Source organism: Mobula birostris, chromosome 30 (genome assembly GCF_030028105.1).
Source record: "Mobula birostris isolate sMobBir1 chromosome 30, sMobBir1.hap1, whole genome shotgun sequence".
NCBI lineage: Eukaryota > Metazoa > Chordata > Chondrichthyes > Myliobatiformes > Myliobatidae > Mobula > Mobula birostris.
The window spans coordinates 30,629,297-30,650,447 of NC_092399.1; the positions used below are offsets into that span (position 1 = coordinate 30,629,297).

The following is a 21,151-nucleotide window of genomic DNA, read 5'->3' on the forward strand; positions in this document are numbered from 1 at the left end:
GTGTACTCAGTGCTGACGAGAAGTACAATTGATTATGTGTTATTAGTTTAGGCAGATTGTGTTTGTCTATTATTGTGACTTCGATGAAGTTCAGACCACATTTTATGAGTAATTAATGCAGAAAACCAGGTAATTGCTAAGGGTTGACAAACTTTTTCTTGCAACTATACACATACCCACACACTGGAAATAATCTCATCAATTCCACCTTTATTAATTAACAAAGGTAGGCAGTGCGGCGTTTGGCCAAGTGGTTAAGGCATCAGTCTAGTGATCTGAAGGTCGCTAGTTTGAGCCTCAGCTGAGGCAGCATGTTGTGTCCTTGAGCAAGGCACTTAACCACACATTGCTCTGTGACGACACCGGTGCCAAGCTGTACGGGTCCTAGTGCCCTTCCCTTGGACGACATCGGTGGCGTGGAGAGGGGAGTCTTGCAGCATGGGCAACTGCCGGTCTTCCATACAACCTTGTCAACATCAAAAATTGATGGACAGCCGAAGAAGAAGTGAGCATTATAGATGAACGGGGGAAAAAGGGAAGTCCTGATTGCACAAACGCAGGTCATTCCAATGCACTTTGCATTATAAGCATGCCTGTTTTGATAACAACCTTTCCTCTGAGTCACAAAGTTCTAAAACTGAAGCCCCAGTCTAAAGACCCAACCACAAGTTCAAGGTCAAGTCTCCAGTGTTGCCACTGCACTCTTGGAACCCTATATGCTCTCTTCAACTAAAAACAAAGATTCTATTGCATATTTCTTTGGAAAGAAAGCAGGGGAACTCCCCCCCGTACATGGCCAATATTTCTCTTTCAATTAACATCCCAAAAGCAGAATCATTTGGCTCATTAGATTTCAGTTTGTGCAATCTGGATGCAAGAAACTAGCACATTTTGTTTCCTGCACTGCATAGCAACTTTGCATCCTATGCATTTCAAGGTTTATAAAATGCTTTGGGAGATTCTAAGGTCCCGAAAAACACTCAGAGTCTTGTCCCTCTTTATTCACAGGAATAATGTTTTTGAAATCTGGTAAAATACAAAAGACACATGTGGGCCACCTTCATAAACCAATATTCCACTAATAAATGGCAGAACAACTTGTCTTAGTGACAAGGGTAATTTACAGCAGCCAGTTAACCTACCAACTTGTGTTTGGAACCTGGAGCAAACTGAAGCACTGAGAGGAGACAGACCTCTTTAGTCACAAAGAGGATGTGAACACTTCACACAGAAAGCACCTGGTTTCACAACTGAACTCGTCTCCCTGGATTTGAGGCAGCAGTAATAACTGAGAATCACTTATAGCATTTTGGTCTCATAAAATAAGTTAAAAAATAGTAACACAGCACTCAGAATTCCCTCAGAAGTAGAATAAAACGTTTTCTGGATGGTAGCCTTACCACAACCATCCCCACAAACTAATGCAATTATAACCACTTTAATGATGTTGACTCAGAGTTAAGCACTAGAAGGACACAGAGAATAATTCTCTCTGAATTAATACAAAAGAACCTTTTATACCTAGTTTTAGAAACAGATTTCATCTAACACAAAACACCGCAAGCAAGCATTGGGAAAACAATGGGCAAAATTATTGTGCAGAAAATAGAGCATTGCAAGCTGCTGCTTTATGAAAATTATGTATTTAAAATATTGGTTGGTTCCAGAATTTATGAGGGTAGTAATAAATGGTTTTTGGTGAACAGAAAAGACCAGATGGGCTGAAGGGCCAGTTTCTGTAAGCTGCAAGCCTTCTATGAGATTGAGCAGGGATCTCCAAGATTTTAACAGAATGCTCAGGCATGGTATTAGAGGTTATACGTTTAAGAAAAAAATGTTAAGTACAGGGATGGAGGAGGTATGGCAGGTTATAGTTCAGGTGTGGGTCAATGGTTCTGGGCAGAATAACCGTTCAGCATGGACAACAATGGGCCGAAGGGCCTACTTTGGTGCTGTAGTGCTCTATGACTCTAAGGTGCAAGTGGGCTAACAAGTGCCACTGTATTTTATGTGATTTTTCCTGATTAACTGATAACCTACTCTCATTCTATATTACAGAATTTAGGGACTGGTTTCTAATCCTAATCTCCACAGATTTAACCAAAGAAAAGTACACTTGAAATGAGATCAGAGTTTGAACCTGCCCCCCCCCCCCCCCCCCATCACCAGCATCTATAACAGACGTTTTGTGAAAGGTAACAAACAGTTTTAATTATAGGGAACTGTAAGATAAAACTATAGAGAAGCAGTCATAATGAATATCCAAAAATTGTTTGGAATCAGCTTTGAAGGTGCTGAGGGTATAGAATATTGCATTAGTACAAACACAGTTTTGATTTATTGCTTCTGAGAATTTGAATTTTCTAATGCAAGTAATTTCCCCATGGTTTTTCCATGTATGTAGAAGATTAAATAACAACATTCAGAAATGTAAATTGAGCAGACTTGATGAGCAACCTTGCAATTCTAAACTTGGTTGTAATGAGTGTTACCTGCATCGTTTATTTCTAACAATAAACTCTTTACTAGAGGACCCAATACACTGGAAACCCTCTCATTTATGTTATCTCCTATACAATTTTCTACCATCAAATACATAACTTTGAAAATAAGATTTTATAAACAAGAACAGGTAACTGCCAAATTGCATGCATTCAACAGAGACACCGAGCATTAACATATCATTTTTCTTTCTAGAAATCATTTAGGAGCTTTAAAAACTATGGTTACTTTTTGTCACAATTGAATCACTGGGTGATTGTACGAAGGACAAAATTACCAGAAAAATCTAAGATAGGTGACAATAATAGACCTCACAGTTTTAAGCTTTTCCAGACAAAGTGAACAATAAATATGGCATTTATGTCTGGCTATTAATATACGTCAAAGATTATTTTTGGTTACTGGCAGTTATTTGAAGTTAAAAATATAACTGTTCTTAGCAATGTGCCAGATAGCAACTAATGAATGACATAATTAACTCTGCTTCTTTGGTAAGAGAACATAGAACACAACACCACAGTATAGGCCATTCAGCCCAAGATATTGGGCCAAGCTTTCAATTTACTGTAAGGTCAATCTAGCTCTTTCCTGTGACATAGCCCTCCATCCTTCTATCATCTATGTGCCTAAGAGTTTCTTAAATGTCCCTAATGTATCTGTCTCCACCACCACCTTTTGCAGGGCATTCCATGCATCCATCATTGTGTGTAAAAAAAAAATTACCTCCCTTATATTTTCTTCTAATCACCTTAAAATTACACCCCCTTATATTAACCATTTCTTCACTATAGGGAAAAGTCTTTGGGTATTCACTGCTTCTTATCATCTTACACACCTCCATCCTTCTTCACTCCAAAGAGAAAAACCCTAGCTTACTTAGCCTATGCTAATAAGCCGTGCTCTCTAATCCAGGCAGCATGTTAAAAATTGAGGGATAAACATGAGGGTCTGACTGAGACTACAAAATGCGATGGTAAACTGGATAGGGCAATGACAGATGGAACTTAATCTCAACAAGTATGAGGTGATGTACTTAAAGTAAAGAAAACACCATGAATGGTTCAACCCAAAGAGGGGCTTTGATGTATGTATGGCCAATGATCCCTGAAGATGGCAGCAGCACAGGTTGACAGGGAGGTGAAGGCAGCTTACAGACTGCTTGCCCTTACTAGCCAGAAGTCATGGTACAACTTTATAAAAGACCGGTTAGGCCACAGTGGAGCATTATGTTCAGTTCTGTTGGCTACATTTTAGGAAGATTCCATGGGTGAGGTTGCAAAGATTTGTTTTCCTCTGAGCGGAGGATGCTATGGAGTGGGCTGGGGGACAGAAACAGGAAGGGACCTAGTATATATCATTATGGGAGGTTTTTCTTTAGAGATAGTATAGTGTAGCGGGTTAGTAGAGGTGACTGGAAGAGTTGCAAGAGATTTACAGGGAGTCTCAGGGAAAACATGCACCCACAGGATGGTTGGAATATGAAATAAATTGCCTGAAAAGATGATGGAGGCAGGTACCCTTGACACCTTTGAGCAGCATCTGTACACAGCCCAAGTGAAGTTAAATGAGATAATCTGTACTTGCCAGCCCAAACATGGGCTGGAGGGTTTGCTGCTCTGCTGTATGACTATAACTAATATTTGCCAGAGAACTAGGGGCAGATCCATGGTGAGCTTTAAAGAGTATAAGGAATCTTAACGTATTTGAAAGTACCAATGAAACCAAACAAGACGACATTTGGCTCACTACTGCCTGATGGTGTACAAATTCTAATCCCACCAAGCAGAAGGACCAACCTTATCCAAAAACAATACTTAACAAGTACAAGGTCAGTCTAGATCGGAAGAGCAAGTCGAGTGATTGAATTTAAGTCCACCAACTTCTATGTCATGATTTTTCCAAGTTTACCAGGCTGATTACAGTAGATTTTAGCAAAACATCTGAGTTATTTGTCCAACAGATCAATAATTTCTTTCAAAACACTCACCGTTTTCTCAGAATTTTGTTGAACTGTATTGGCTCCATTTATGATCCATTGCAAGTTCTGGTCGGCCATTACAATGCTGGGCTGAAGAATAGTGGCGTTTTGTGATGGATTAATTGTTATAGAAGAACTATTAGTAGCTAAAGGCACAGTCTGTACCATAGGCGTCACTGGTTCTGTGTTACAGGATGATGCAAGGCCATTACTAGACATAGCTGAAAGTCCTTGCGTCGGCTGTTGTGGTGTTGGGCAAGGCTGAACAAACTCTTGCTGACTAGTTGAAAATTGTGTCACTGGCGGGACAGGCACTTGAGGTGTCTGTAAAACGCCAACAGGATTTCCAAATGCTGTTTGATGAGAGTTGGTAGCCAAAGCATCCAATGATGTGGAGGCGGTGTCTGCTGCTTGCTGGAATTGTCTCTCAATATTTGGCTGTGGCATGGTTTGAAGTGGGATGGGAAATGACAACAACGATCCAGAATCTTCTAGAGCCGTATTAACAATGGGTGCGGGCTGAGGGTCACTCCCAAACGTTCCAGCTATTCCACATACTCCATCTTTAGTTTTAGGAGAGAAAAGAACAATTTTTCCCCCAAAATTATTTAAAACAAAATCACAATTTATCAATTTACAAGGAAATTTCAAACAAGTTTCAAACTTGATACTATTTCTTAACCCTTTAAAACCAAATTTCTTTCTAGTCAACCTGCTACAAGACAGGACCACCTAGAGATTAAAAATAATGAATACAGTTTAACATTAATAGCTACAGTGCATTTTTGAGGTTTCCAAAGGAAAACGCATTTAATTGACTAGTCATGTGACAGTAATTCACCTTTATAGCAGCTAACATTGTAGTTAAATGTTCTCATTCTTATATGAGAACTACAAAATTCAGTTCTCTATATTGTTATACAACTGCAGCCTCTCCTGCATGACTGTTTTCCATTATTGATTGCTGTGTGGCATGTTGTGTAATAGCTTGGACGCACACATTAGTTTTCAGCCAATCTTCTGATGTCACCCTCATAGCAGACAGTGAAATGATACATTGCAAAGATCACTGTGATCAGCAAGGTTGAAACATACTGTTTGACTGAAGCCACAGTAACATGGTACCTTGCGTGTGGGGTCTGCTCATCCAATGGCTAGTACAATTAATAGTTACTCCAGCTATCACTGCTTGTATGAATGAACAGTGGGGTTCATTCCAGCAAAATTCTAGCCAAAAAGGGTAGACTGGGTGTCCTAATCACAGTACACAAAATATATGATAATACGAAACTGCAAATAATGCAGCTTAAATGCTTAATATCTGTAAAGGAGAGTTTGATACATTTTCAATTCTTTATTACCATTTAAATAAAAATTAAAATAATATTTAAATGTAATTACTTTGTGTTTTGCAGAATTTTATATACATTCAACAGGATAATTATTATTTTTGCAAATCGGATGATTAGCATGGTGGGAATTTTAGCATAACAATTATTAGAATAACTGTTTCAAACATTTGGCTATAGGGAGCCCATAGAGCACTAAATCAGGGTTCACTCCTCTCTGATAGACTTCTCTATTTAACAGGAGTGTCTAGTTTTTTTAAGCATGCGCCTATATAATTAACACAAGCAATTAAACATCAACCACAGTGAACTGCATCATTGTGATTAAATGACCACCCATAAACGCACAATAGGACATTAAAGCTTAAAATTCACAGACCAGTCAGAAGTGCAAAATGTGACTTTTGCTGGAACAGCTTAGTTCCTAAATAATTTGAGTCACGGGAGATGGTACCAGTGACCAATGCAACAAAAGGCAACACCCTGCAGATAATTCACGAAACTACTTTTTCTTCTCCATTTTTAAAATATACTTTGACTACTAATGTGTACAATTGGAGCCTGTAATTTATATTTTGATAATGTGTTTTTGGGTTGACTGAGCGATCTGTGGCCTTGCTGTCAGCAAGGGAATTTGTCGTGGTTGAGACTGGAGTGTATGGACTATCGGTGGAGTGCAGACCCACGATCGGATCCAATTCCCAACCAACTCACTGATTAAAGGGTTGAGCAAGGTCGAAATCATCGAGGACGAAAGCAGGTGTGTGGCACCATCTTCTGCGTTTGCCTGGGCTCCTTCTCCCTTGCCGCTGCTGGAGGAGGTGCAAGAGTCTCAGGTCTTGGGCAAGGTTTTATCAGCGGGATTTGTGGATTGTACTCATTTTTCGAGGACGTTGCAGTTTATGTTATATGTGTTACTGGTTTCTGGTTACTCCTTTTATTTTATTGCTATTTTGTACAATTTGGATTGGGGCTGACTGGCTGCGTGGCCTACAGTCAACAAACGACAAAGCACTAAATCAAACCAAACTGAACATTCCTAGAAAGTTTCAAAGACTCTACGGTTTGATATTTAATATTCTGTGTATTATTCGCTCATTTTTTGCCATTTGAGTGATTTGTTCTTTTTTTTTGCAGGTTAAGTGTTTGATGTTTTCTTTGAATAGGTTCCATGGTGTCTCTCTGTTTCGTGGCTGTCTGCGGGAAGACAAATCTCAAGGGTGTATACTGCAGACCTACTTTGACAATAAATGTACTTTGACTTTGAGTCTTAAATTGAAAAAAGATTTTAAAAAATTAAAAAATTTTACTGTCCTATAGAACAAAATAATTTAGTGGAAATTTACTCTAATCATTTATCCTCTGTTCATTTTTTATGAAATTGAGAGAATAATGGCAAAAAAAAATTCCAAAATATAACGTTCACATTTCAAATCTTTAAATTGCATCCTTAAATTTTAGACAACAACAGCTACAGGAAAACAAGGACAAGTCAGAGGTTATGCCTTTGTGAAGCAATTTTTTTCTAAAAATAAATCAATTTGACCTTCCTTTTCACTTTTCAAGAAATTAACTGCAGCAATTAAACTCTCCTTCTTTAATGCATGCCAGCCAAATCTCTATCTAGTTGGGAGCCATTAAAGAACATCCAATGAAAGTTAACTGTTCTCTTGCATTTAATAATTGCTTATAATGTCCAGCCAGTAAATAGACAAGATTTTTATGAAAGAAGAACGGAACTTGAGGCATTTCACTCTTCCACTATTTATTTCTGCTTAATTAACTCTGTCTAAAATATACAAGTCTATTTAGTAAAATATGGAAATAAGCAAGCTTATGTAAACTTAACCCATCCAAAATTATTAATCCATATATTTTAAAAAACATTAAAAATTTACATTTATAAGCAGGTAAATATAAATCCTTAAAATTATTCTTATCCTTAAACTAATTTGGCAGGGGGACGGGAACCAGAGTTAGTCCAGAGGATTAGGTAGATGGTTTAGAAACAGAAGCAATACATAGTGAGACTCCTAGTAAACAGAGGCTGATGATAGGGCAAAATTGCAGTCAATAGGATGAGTCACAATGTAAAAGGCGGACAAAATCAAAAAGGGTGAATACAGGACTGAAGGTGTTATATTTGAATGCACACAGTATACGGAAGAGGGCGATGAACTTGTAGCACAGCTACAGATTGGCGTGTATGATGCTGTAGGCATCATTGAATCGCGGCTGAAAGAATTATAGCTGGGAGCTTAAAATCCATGGACACACATTGGATCAAAAGGATAGGCAGGAAGGCAGAGGTTGTGGCGTGGCTCTGTTGGTAAAAAATTAAATTAAATCATTAGAAAGAGATGACATAGGGTTGGAAGGCGTTGAATCGTTGTGAGTACAGCTAAGGGTAAAAAGAACCTGATGGGAGTTGTGTACAGACCAGCAAACAGTAGTAAGGATGTGATCTACAAATTACAACAGGAGTATTGAAAGAACAATGGCACAATAGTCATGGGGGATTTCAATATGCAGGAAGCTTGGAAAACTAAGCTCAGTGCTGGATCCCAAAAGGGAGAATTTCTAGAATTCCTGCGCGATGGCTTTTTAGAGCAGCTTGTGGTTGAGCCCACTAGGGGATCAGTGATTCTGGATTGGGTGTACTGCAATGAAGTGGATTTGATTGGAGAGCTTACCCTTAGGGAGAAGTGATAAAAATATGAACAAATTCATCTTGAAATTTGAAAAGAAGCTAAATCAGATGTATCAGTATTAGAGTGGAGCAGTGGGAATTAGAGAGACATGAGAGAGCAGTTGGCCAGAATTGATTGGAAAAGAACACTGGCAGGGATGACGGCAGAGCAGCAATGGCTGGAATTTCTGGAAACAATTCAGAAGGCATAGGATATATACATCCCAAAGAGGAAGAAGTACTCTAAAGGCAAGGTGACACAACCATGGCTAACAAGAGAAATCAAAGGCAACATTAAAGTCAAAGGGAAGGCATATAATAGAGCAAAAATTATAAACCAATCTTCCATCCTTGGACTCACTTTACACCGCATGCTGTCGGAGCAGTGCTACCAGGATAATCAAGGACACGACCCACCCAGCCAACACACTTTTCGTCCCTCTTCCCTCCAGGAGAAGGCTCAGGAGCTTGAAGACTTGTACAGCCAGATTTGGGAACAGCTTCTTTCCCACTGTGATAAGACTGCTGAATGGATCCTGACCCGGATCTGGGCCATACCCTCCAAATATCTGGACCTGCCTCTCCATTTTTTTTTGCACTACCTTACTTTCCCTTTTCTATTTTGTATTTATGATTTATAATTTAAAATTTTAATATTTACTATCGATTTGTACTCCAGGGAACGCGAAGCGCAGAATCAAATATCGCTGTGATGATTATACGTACTAGTATTAATTGTTTGGCAACAATAAAGTATAAAAATTAGTGGGAAATTAGAGGATTGGGAAGCTTTTAAAAAAACACAACAGAAGGCAACTAAAAAAAGTCATTAAGGTAAAGATAGAATACTAAAGTAAGATAGCCAATAATATTAAAGAGGATGTCAAAACTTTCTTCAGATACAAAAGTGTAAAAGGGAGGCAAGAGTGGGTATCGGACAGCTGGAAGACGATGCTGGAGAGGTAGTATTGGGAGACAAGAAAATGGCAGATGAACTGAATAAGTAGTTTGCATCAGTCTTCACTGTGGAGGACACTGGCAATATAGTGGAAGTTCCAGAGTGTCAGGGTTCAGGAGTGTGTAAAGTTGCCATTGCTAGGCAAAAAGTTCTTGGAAAACTGAAAGGTTTGAAGTCACCTTAACCAGATGGTGTACAACCCAGGGTTCTGAAAGAAGTGGCTGAAGAGATTGTGGAGGTGTTAGACATTATCTTTCAAGAATCACTAGATTTTGGAATGGTTTAGAAGACTGGAAAATTGCAAATGTCACTCCACTCTTCAAGAAGGGAGAGTGGCAGAAGAAAAGAAATTATAAGCCAGTTAGTCTGACCTCAGTGGTTCGGAAGATGTTGGAATCGATTGTGAAGGATGCAATGTGGTTTTGGGGTACTTGGAGGCATGTGATTAAAAAAGGCCATAGTCAGCATAGTTTCCTCAAGGGAAAATCTTAACTGACAAATCTGTTGAAATACTTTGAAGAAATAACAAGCAGGATAGACAAGGGAAAATCAGTGGGTGTTGTGTACATGGATTTTCAGAAGGCCTTTGACAAGGTGCCCAACATGAGGCTGCCTAACAAGGTAAAAACTCATGGTATTATAGGAAAATACAAGCATGGATAAAGCAGTAGTTCATTGGCAGGAGGCCAGGAGTGGGAATAAAGGGAGCCTTTTCTGGTTAGTTGCTGGTGACTAGTGCTGATGCACAGGGATGTTGTTGGGATCATTTCTTTTTACATTATATGCCAATGACCTGGATGACGGAATTGATGGCTTTGTTGCCAAGTTTGTGGATGATAAAAAGATAGATGGAGGGGCAGGTAGTTTTGAGGAAGTAGAAAGGCTAAGAAAGGACTTAGACATTAGGAGAATGGGCAAAGTGGCAAATGGAATATTGTTGACAAGTGTACAGCTATGCACTTAAGTAGAATAATTAAAAGGGTAGAATATTTTCTAAATGGAGAGAAAATTTAAAAATCTGAGGCGCAAAGGGACTTGAGAGTCCTTGTGTAGGATTCCCCAAAGAGTAATTATTTTCAGGCTGAGTCAGTGGTGAAGAAGGCAAATGCAATGTTAGCATTCATTTTAAGAGGACTGGAATATAAGAGCAAAGATGTAATGTTGAGGCTTTATAAGGTACTTGGAGTATTGTGAGCAAATTTCAGTCCTTTATTTTAGAAAGGGTGTGCTGACACAGGAGGAGGTTCAAAGGAGGTTCACAAAAATGATTCCAGGATTGAATAGCTTGTCATATGAAGAGCGTTTGATGACTCTGTGCCTGTATTCACTAGAATTCAGAAGAATGAAGGGTGACCTCATGAAAACTCCTTGAATGTTGAAAGGCCTCGATAGAGTGGATGTGGAAATAATGTTTCCTTTGCTGGGACAATTTAAGACCAGAGGGCACAACCTCAGAATAGAGGGGAGTCTCTTTAGAACAGAGATGAGGAGGAATTCCTTTAGCCAGAGAGTGGTGAATCTGTGGAATTTGTTGCTACTGGTGGCTGTGTACGCTAAGTTTTTATGTATATTTAAGGCAGAGGTTGATAAATTCTTGATTGGTCAGGGCATGAAGGGGTAAGAGGAGAAGGCAGGAAATAGGGGCTGAGAGGAAAAATGGATCAGTCATGATGAAATGGTGGTACAGAATCAATGGGCCTAATGGCTTAATTCCACTCCTTTATCTTATGGTCTTATTCCTGAAAATCATGTCTAAAAATTGCCCTAGCATGAATGTTAAAACAGTTCTTATAATTAGTTAGCTACAAAGAATTGTTTTTGAAGTAGTAAATCATTAAATACAAAATCTACAGACGTTGAAAACATTGACTAGAATAGACAAGATGTAATTAAACTTAAATAAACTATGACAAAACAGACACAGATTTACTCGTTCTTACCAGTCTGCTGGGAGCCATTGGGGCTGTTGCAGCTATCAGTATTGTGAAACATGGATTCAAAGATGCTTTCTGCTGAGATAGTGCTCAGGTCACGTCCTTGGGTCTAAACAGAAACAAAACTAGGTATTAACATGTGTGACGTTTGGTATGGTTGGAAAACAGTTGGGGAGAAAGAAGAAAGAGGGAATCATACAAAAGTAATTCAACTTTTGACTTTAAAAAGTTCTCCAACAACTTAAGAGTTATGTTGCACCAATAACATAATACTCCAAACATGCATATCAACCCAAAAATTTCTCTCTGTAATACTGTCTGTCCTGCTGGGCATTTTGGTTTTATCCATTTTTAAAATCAGTTTTACAGTACCAGTTCTCCTCCCGCCATACTTTTCAACCACTATATGCCACCTTCCATTCTGACAAATGATCTGTCATTGCCAACTCCTTTTATACTAATTTATTAACCTTCTGATTTGTCTTATATAGGCATACACAAGCTATGAAATTAATCAATGGGTTTGCAACAGAACAGAACCAATCTTAAAAGTGTCAAACAAGACTGTCATTGCCCAAATACTAATCTTTCCCACCACTATGTTGAAACTCATGTGTACAGTGAAACAATATTACAAAAAATAACAGACATCTTGGGAATCAAAGTTGGCAGTGAAAACATCAATAATTTTTGCACTTTCTTCAACAACTATATCAATTAAGTTTTGTAGTTCTTCCTCCGTACTTGCAATTAACACAGTGTTATCTGCATATCTGAAATTATTGATGTTTTTACCGCCAACTTTGATTCCCAAGACGTCTCTTTATTTTTTTGTAATACTGTTTCACTGTATACATTAAACAAATCAGGGTGGAAAATACACCCTTGTCTAACGCCTCTCTTGATTTTTGTAAACTGACACACTTCTCCATCTATTCTTACAGCGGCAGTTTGTTCCCAGTACAGATTTTTGATTAGGCGGAGGTCTTTCGAATCTAGATCTAGAGTTTCCTGTAATATTTCAAATAACTTATTGTGCTTCACTTTATCAAATGCTTTTGTGTAGTCGATAAAACAAACACATCTTTCTGCACTTGAATAGCTCATTCTGATAGTATCCTTAACATCAATATCGCGTTTCTTGTACCTTTGTCTTTCACAAAACCACACTGAGATCAACATTCAGAAATATTAAAATTGTAATCAAAGTTTCTGTGGAAAAAACATCCTCGCTGACTGGGGCATACTTCGCTGATGAATTGAACTGAATTGACTTTATTACTTACATCCTTCATATACGTGAGGAGTAAAAATCTTTACATCATGTCTCCGTCTAAATGTGCCATGTGCAACTTATAGTAATTTATAATAATATTATGTACAGCAGGATAGTCAATATAGCACAATAATACAATTGTGTCAGTGTGAATTAATCAGTTTGATGGCCTGATGGAAGCAGCTGTCCCTGAGCCTGTTGGTCCTGGCTTTTCTGCTGCAGTACCATTTCCTGGATGGTAGCAGCTGGAACAGTTTGTGGTAGGGGTGACTCGGGTCCCCAACGATTCTTCGGGCCCTTTTACACACCTGTCTCTGTAAATGTCCTGAATAGTGGGAAGTTCACATCTACAGATGCGCTGGGCTGTTCACAACACTCTCTGCAGAGTCCTGCGATTGAGGGAAGTACAGCTCCCATACCAGGCAGTGATGCAGCCAGTCAGGATGCTCTCAATTGTGCCCCTGTAGAAAGTTCTCAGGAATTGGGGGTCCATATCAAACTTTTTCAACCATCTGAGGAGAAAGAAGGGCTGTTGTGCTTTTTACAACACACTGACAGTATGTGGAAACTACGTGAGATCCTCAGTGATGTGTATGCCGAGTAACTTAAAGCTGTTCACCCTCTCAACCCCAGATCCATTAATGTCAATAGGGGTTAGCCTGTCTCCATTCCTCCTGTAGTCCATTACCAGCTCCTTTGTTTTTGCGACATTGAGGGAGAGGTTGTTTTCTTGACACCACTGTCTCAGGGTGATGACTTCTTTGTAGGCTGCCTCATTATTATTTGAGATTAGGCCAATCAGCGTAGGTTCATTCTAGACTGGCAGTGCACTAAAGTCTAGTGTAAATGGTGGAAGGCGCACACTACCTCAGAAACTAACCGCCCATCCACATCATCAGGCACATCCTGTCCCATCTATAAGGGAGTCTGGTGTTCCCACAATGGCTTCATCAGCCACCTATGAACCCACAAACTGGTGAGGAAGCAAGCTATCCTGTACCCAGAGGAAGTGCCCAAGGAGGGAGGAGATTCCACTATCACCATCAAAACATTCCAGCAGTTTAATCAAACATACTTTTATTTTACAAATCCATGTTGGCTCTCCTTTATCAATCAAATTTACAAATCTATATAAAGTATTTTTTTTTAGTTTTTTCCCTTATTATTAAAATGGCCTGTAGATTCCAGACATATTCTTGCAGCAACACACAGAAAATGCTGGTGAACACAGCAGGCCAGGCAGCATCTATAGGAAGAGGTACAGTCGACGTCTCGGCCTGAAACGTCGACTGTACCGCTTCCTATAGATGCTGCCTGGCCTGCTGTGTTCAGCAGCATTTTTTGTGCGTTGCTTGAATTTCAAGCATCTGCAGATTTCATCATGTTTGCATTTTTATATTCTTACAGCCCCTTTTAAAAAGTGCTGTATTTGTCATTTTGCATTAATCAGGTACCTCTTCTGTCTTTTGAAATGATTGAAAGAATACAAATGAAGAAAAGGTGAATTATACATTCAGAGTATGGTGAAAAGAATTGGCTTGTTATTTTTTCAATTTAGCCAACCATCAAATAGTTAAATGATGTCCTACTGGGAGCTGCAAACATGCTTTTTAAAAAGCCTTAGATTAGACATAATTGCATCACAGGATCTGAATACTGCTTAATCATCAACATGTAGAATCTTACCAACTGTGAATTTTCTCTGAGTTCTGAATCCGTGGATATCAAGCTCAGATCACTCAAACAAAGTGAATGGTTTGTTTCCTATAGACACAAGTGAAAACATAACACTTAGAAATCTACATACAACATTCAAATATAACTCAAAGCTGTTTTTAATAGAATGGAGAGAATCCAATGATAAGAAACCAATACTTAATGTCCTATGATTCTTTTAACAGAAGCAGATATATTTTCATTGTAATATTTGTAGACTTGACAAAGGAATGTGAAGAGTCATAAAGAATATTAAACCCTGAACGCCTACACAGTTCAATAGAGGAATTGCACTGCACTAATTCCAATATTAAAATAAGATGGCATCTCTCTCTCTCATAAGCTAAAGTGGTAAATAAAAAACTAATTCCAACTTCTTCACAATAATTTAATTCAATGTTGCAATGACTTTAAATGTTTAAAATGTACTATTAAAATACATTTTGCAATGCCAAATATTTGCAAAGCTCAATACTACCGTTATTTCTGAAAATACATCTCAGAAGACAGCTCTTCATTCTAAACTATTTCCATTCTTACACACAGCAGTATGATGATTCCTTAAATGTTAGTGTGTTATTTCAAACACTGTTACCTCTACCACTCAACTTCTCCTCACTTTGCAAACGTCGATCAAGTGCAATGTATGCAGGATGAAACACTGGTCAGTGGCTCAGTACACTTTTAGCAGAGGATTCCAAAAGAACAATGGTATACAGTTACTAACCTCATTCACAGAATTCTGGTTCGATGCATTAAATGAGTTATCTTTATCATGGGCCTTCATGTGGCTCTTGAGACTATACTGTGTGCTGAAAGTCTTTTCACAGCCATCACTAGGGCATAAGAAGGGTCGCTCACCTATCACAACACAATAGCAATCTAGTTTTTAAGTTGTAATCACGTCTACAGTTTCACTCAAATTCTGTCAAACAGAGCAAAACAAAAATTGTCACACTAAAACATTTGCAATAGCACTTACATAAATGAATACATTTAAACTGACAGTCATTAGCTCTGCACTACACGCAACTCTGAATAATTCCCTTTTTCATGTTTCTACATTCTTCAATAGACTTCCCAGGAAAGATAACTCAAGTAGAAAACTGCAGACAATATGCCCTGGGGTCTGCTTGCATTCTGTGATGATCGCTGTTATAAATAACTTGCAGTCAGAATAATTGCCAACAGCAATACAACAGAACAAAGCAGGGGTGCTGGCAACTTTACAATGTAAAATCATCATGTGTGAATTTTTTGTTTAAAAAGGTTGTGGAGCACTTGGCAAGACAATATTGTTTAAATACTTTGAATACAAATACCATAGCCTAAAGTTTCTGCATCTTTACTGGCATATTTAAAGGCCAAGCCATAACAAAATACAGTCACACTCAAGGCTCAACAACAACAGCAGGCCCAGGGAACATGTGGCTTGGGACCCCTAAGCGGGGTCTGGATGGTATGGGGTTCGAATGAATGGTGGTTGGATGGAGTCCCTGAGAAAATAAATTAAATAAAAATATCAAATCATGTCAGTTTCCCCGTACTGACTGGGCATTGTTCATGGAAACATTGTTTAAACAATTGTGTAAATATTGCTTCTCTACGAGTGCTCAAAATCCCCCATGCACATGATACTGAAGTTGCATCACTTGAATGTGGATGATGTACAGTCACACGAGACTGGTGGTGTCATTTGAAAATGGATACAATCATATTTCATTCAGATAATAAACAATTTTTAAGTAGGGTGTACTGAAATAAACAGTACCGCGTGTCTTAATTTAGCACAAATAGACAGCATTATTCACCTTTAATTTTTAGTTTTGCATCCCATCCACATAATTAATGCTAAGTGAACAGAACACAGCAAAGGATCCTTAAAATAGCCTCCTATTTTATTAAGAGATTTTGATCCACCAGCATTGGGTGTGCATCTATCAAAAATGTGGAGCAACCAAAAATAAAGTGGTTATACATTTTATGAACAATGGTTTTGAGTATGCCATTACAAAGTAACGCTTCTCATTTCCTAAAACTTCCTAAATATGGAACATATCTTAAAATCCACAAAACCTACCTAATTTTTTGTACTGAATGTTTGAATGAAGCTTGTACTTGTTCCTAGAGATAGTGTTTTGCTCTGATGCAAACTTCACTGGGACTCTATGCTGCTAAGCAATTTTTCTAGGCTGGGAAGTGGGTTCAGGGGGGACTTAAGGGTGAGGCATTAGATCCTGTGTAATTACTGTAGTGGGAAAGGAAGTTATCAACGTGCATGTGCTCTATTAAGGGGCTGGTCAGCAGTGATGTGGCCGCTGCTGGGTGAAAAACAAAAATGTTGGAGGCCTCCTATCTTAAAGCTTGGGAGGCAGGCTTGCCTGCTACAGCTGAAATTACCTGGCACCTTCTGAGGTATAAAGCATACAAGGGGTTTATTTTAAGTCTGAGATTGTAACAGCCTCTTTACCGGGATGGTCATGTTGTCTTAAGTGTGCTCAATAGTGGTAGCTACTAAGAGGTCGTTACCCTGAGCTGCCATATTATGTGCTGTGTCCAGATTGAGGTAGAAATCACATCTCTTGCACAAGGTGATATATGCCTCAATTCCTGGAGTGAAGCACGCAGAAATGGTTACTTTCGTGTTTCATTACGAGAAGCTATTTTCAACAATATAGTATGGTGTAAGGATTTACCCAAATGAATTCTTTCTTAATACTGCCAGAATTTTCAATTAAATTAGATGTTAAAAATTTCCCCTGCTGCCTGAAATGTGGCCGTGGAATGTAATGATGAACAGACAACGTTACAGGGAATACTGCGGTGGAGAATTTAATTTCACATTCATCTAAACATCTTAAGGTGCTATTATTCAGAGTGAAATTTGGCATTTGGTATCAGAGTAGTTCTTTCTGTTCACTCCCCAAGCTTTAATAAAAAAAAGTTAACGTATTAAGGGTAGAAGACCTGCAGTACCATTCATTCTAGTGATTTGTTGATTTAGTTAAAGTTTCCATTGTAAAACTCACTTATACAAAACTAAACCCAGAAGAAATTGGAAGGGTTTGTGGAAATATTTGCACTAAATATTTCTACTGACTAAAAGTAGGCTGGACATAATTCAGTAAACTTTACCGTAAGGAGTGAAGAAGAGAGGGTTAGAAGAAAAAGACTGATTACCTGTGTGTGTTCTGACGTGAGTTCTGAGATGGTGACTGGCAGCAAAAGCCTTCCCACAGCCATCATGATCACACCTACAAATGCAACATATGGACATGGAGCCAAGACAACTGGATGGAGTTAGGATACAGTTCAACAACCTCACTGAATGGTGGATGGAATGACACTACATCCTGTGCTGCGATGAATAATGACAGAATGTTGACGCTGGCTGTCAGACTGTGGCAAAGGGAGCAAAGTAGATATTACTAGAAAGATTATGGATGCAGGGATGGGGGGGCAGAAGCATTAAATTTCCTTTATATGAAGTATCGTTTGAACATTAAATTCTTGTGGTTAAATTGGAGGTTTAAACCTTTTACAAAAAAATAATCAGAGAACATGAGTTAAGAGGAGACAAGAAGGCACAAAAGTTTCCATCTATACCCAGACTTCCTCAGATCAGGTCAAATTTTGTAAAAGTGATAACTCTAATGCAATTAACAAGGCATTCAAGGGAGCAATTTCATTATTATCCATCAGATGACAGAACAATAGGATAGCAGAACCACAAAAATATCCAGGCCAAGTAAGATCAATAAATAATACCCTAAAAATAGCTACCATTTTGTTTGCAAGGTGAGCAGCCAATGGGCAGTACTAATTATGTGATGGCACGTGGGAGTACAGTTGTGAAGGCATAAATTCTCAGGCAAAAGAATATTACACACAGTTTTTCTTTAAATTTGCTTCATTTCACATGACGATTTGACATTTGTCTTGGATCAATAGTATGTACTTGCCCTTTGTACAGAGATACTTATTATGAATGTATTTGAAAACTATTCAAATGTATTTCTGCAAGACAAGTCCATTACCTGCATTATAAAAAAACAGGGATTAACAATGAAAACTTATGGTATAGGACAAACTTTTTGAGAATTCAATAGAATTAGTAACAACCAGAGCTTCTAAAGAGATAGATTTGCAAATTCCAAATAGACTCTCTACTTTGAAATGTGTATATTTGAAAAAGTAGCGTGTTACTCCATTAGAATAGCTTTCCTGGTTTAAAAATGGATAAATCAAGTTGGCAGCAGACACAAGATTCCTCATCTTCTACTCTAGCATCACTTTCTAACCCAAACTACATATAAATAATCTAATCAGCTTTGCAAAACAATGGAGGAACCAGAGAAAACGTTTACCTAAATGGCTTCTCTCCTGTATGCGTTCGGACATGCTTCCTCAGGTCACTGAGTGTAGTAAAGTACTTAGTGCAGCCTTCTGATTCACAGTTAAATGTTTTCCCTGTGTGAAGTCTTTGATGGGCTTTCAGCCTGGAAATTAAACAGAAATTAGTTACTACTAGTACCTAGCTACTTGAGCAAACATATTATTATGTCACTGGTTATACAGTTGGAGCTGTATCTTAGTGCTGTCATAAATAATCTCCTGGAGAACTCCACTTAAAACAGTTTTGACAAAGCAAATCTCAACACAGTACACATAACTCACACATGATACATAACGCAATATTACCACAAATAATTAAGGAGAATTTACAACACATCTCAAAAAAGTAAATCGTCTATGCTACTGGCGCTTCATACTTGATGAGACCTGGGCGGTGGCAGGGAGTTCATCTGGGAAAAAAGCTGTTTCCTATCCCAGCTGGCCTTCTCCTAATGGTATGGTACTTCCTACCTGATGGTAGGGGTTCAAAGAGATCATTGGACAGACGGGAGGGATCACTAAAGATGCTATGAGCCTTGTGTACACAGCGCTCCTAAGATGTATCTCAGATGAGCGGAAGAGAGGTCCCGACGATCCTCACAGCAGTCCTCACAATCTTTTGTAGGGTATTGCGGTCAGATGCCTGAAACCACTTATTTCAGATGACTGCCTGCCAGGCACTGTCAAACAGAGATGTCTTTAAGAGTTCCACTTCACAATTTCAAAGCTATATCACTGCTTCTAAGGGCAATATATTCAGTCCAAAAGAGCTTGCTAGCTAATATCATTAATTTTTATGTATTTAGATGTTTTAATGTTTCTATTAATACACAGTAATGCTTTTCAAACTATGTGACATGTCTATGCTTATTAGGGTGGGAATGTATTGCGTTTAAAGGAGAATGACATGATGGCCTTTGTGGCATCACAATTTTTGTTAACTGCAAAAGGTCCATCCCCCTCTTTCTCACTTATCCTGCTGCATTCAGAACTTAGATATTTATTCAAATGCATGACATAAACATTTGGATTTTGCTATACTTAACTATTAATTAACTAAATTAGCACAATGAATAATAAAAAAAAAGCAGTCGATCATTAACTTCCAGTGGCAACGTCACCCTGGCAGCGATTCCTTTATTTATAATTCTTTATTACCAAGGTTAACAAAGCCAATTTTCTGCAACACAGTTCAAAAAATACACGCTACAAAGTTGCACCCTTGTTCATTCTACACCCTCTCATCTTGCAGCAGTTTCTGGCTTCCAAGGCTCCCAATGCAATGTTGACATGTGTTGGCACAGTTCAGATTGACTGAGGTGGCAGGGAAGTTTGTAGATCACATTGCAAATAATGACCTGAGTGTATGGGGAACACGGCATCACATTGGCAAGCCTCTCACTGTGGCTTCCACTGAATCTGAATATGTCACATTCTAGCTTAGAGTACCTTTGGGTGCAGTACTAAAGCTTTGGAGCAGATGACTTAATATGTAAGTGTGCCTTCGATAGACCAGCTCCAAGATTCCAATTCTGAAATCTTACCACTGTTTAATGTAGAAATTGACAACTGTGAATTACACTTTTAAGTTAATAAGTTTTAGGGCTGCAGTAGAGCTACTAGGACTTGATGTTTCAATCCCTATGGTAAGTTGGCACTCTCGATGTTGGCAGTGGGTTTGCAGTGGTGACAAGGAGGGAGGGTAGGTACGTCATCAGGTGGGCACCCTCCTTCTTTGACATTTCGTTGATAAGCCCACGACATCTCCAGAGGGCTCAACGGTGCTACCTGGCGTCCCAGATACACGCGCCTCAGTTCCATACCCTCCTGTCTTCATCTTGCAGTCCAGTTGTTGTCTTTCCTTTTCATCCAAATCCAATTGCTGCTTTCTTCTGCTGCATTTGACAAGGACTTGATTGCTTGTTGGAGGGAGTGACCCCTCACCCCCATCTTCTTCAATAGACTGGTCGTAGATGTAGCAACGAATCCCCTGCATCCCACTTCTACAGGGAAAATCTTGGTCTTCCAGACATTCTGGGCAGCTTCAGTTGCCAGTTCAGCGTACTTAGTCTTTTTCCTCTCATAAGCTTCTTCGACACCATCTTTCCATGGTACTGTCAATTCCACAACATATGCCAGCTTGGCTGTTGTGGACCACAGGACCATGTCTGGCCCGAGTGTTGTAGCTGCAGTGTCTGGGGGAAATACAAGCATTTTTTCTAAGTCCACGTCCATTTTCCAATCCCGAGCAACCTGCAGAATGCTTACATCTTTTGATGTTATATGGTGCTCTGGAGGTTGGCCTGCTGGTACAAATCGTGTAATGTGGACATTTCCTGCTGATGTTTGTGGGA

The 21,151-nt window shown here is 38.8% G+C and overlaps 1 protein-coding gene across 4 annotated transcripts in view; it reads right to left on the reverse strand.

The window, feature by feature from the left end:
• Positions 1 to 21,151, reverse strand: part of mtf1 (metal-regulatory transcription factor 1) — a 103,546-nt gene that overhangs the window by 14,800 nt on the left and 67,595 nt on the right. For all 4 annotated transcript variants that reach the window (XM_072246956.1, XM_072246957.1, XM_072246954.1 and 1 more), the window contains exons 4-9: positions 18,770 to 18,901; positions 17,583 to 17,656; positions 15,130 to 15,263; positions 14,373 to 14,450; positions 11,417 to 11,519; positions 4,490 to 5,043 (exon numbers count right to left, since the gene is read on the reverse strand). In XM_072246956.1, coding sequence (XP_072103057.1) covers positions 4,490 to 5,043; positions 11,417 to 11,519; positions 14,373 to 14,450; positions 15,130 to 15,263; positions 17,583 to 17,656; positions 18,770 to 18,901 — 1,075 coding nt within the window. The remainder of the gene's footprint in view (positions 1 to 4,489; positions 5,044 to 11,416; positions 11,520 to 14,372; positions 14,451 to 15,129; positions 15,264 to 17,582; positions 17,657 to 18,769; positions 18,902 to 21,151) is intronic.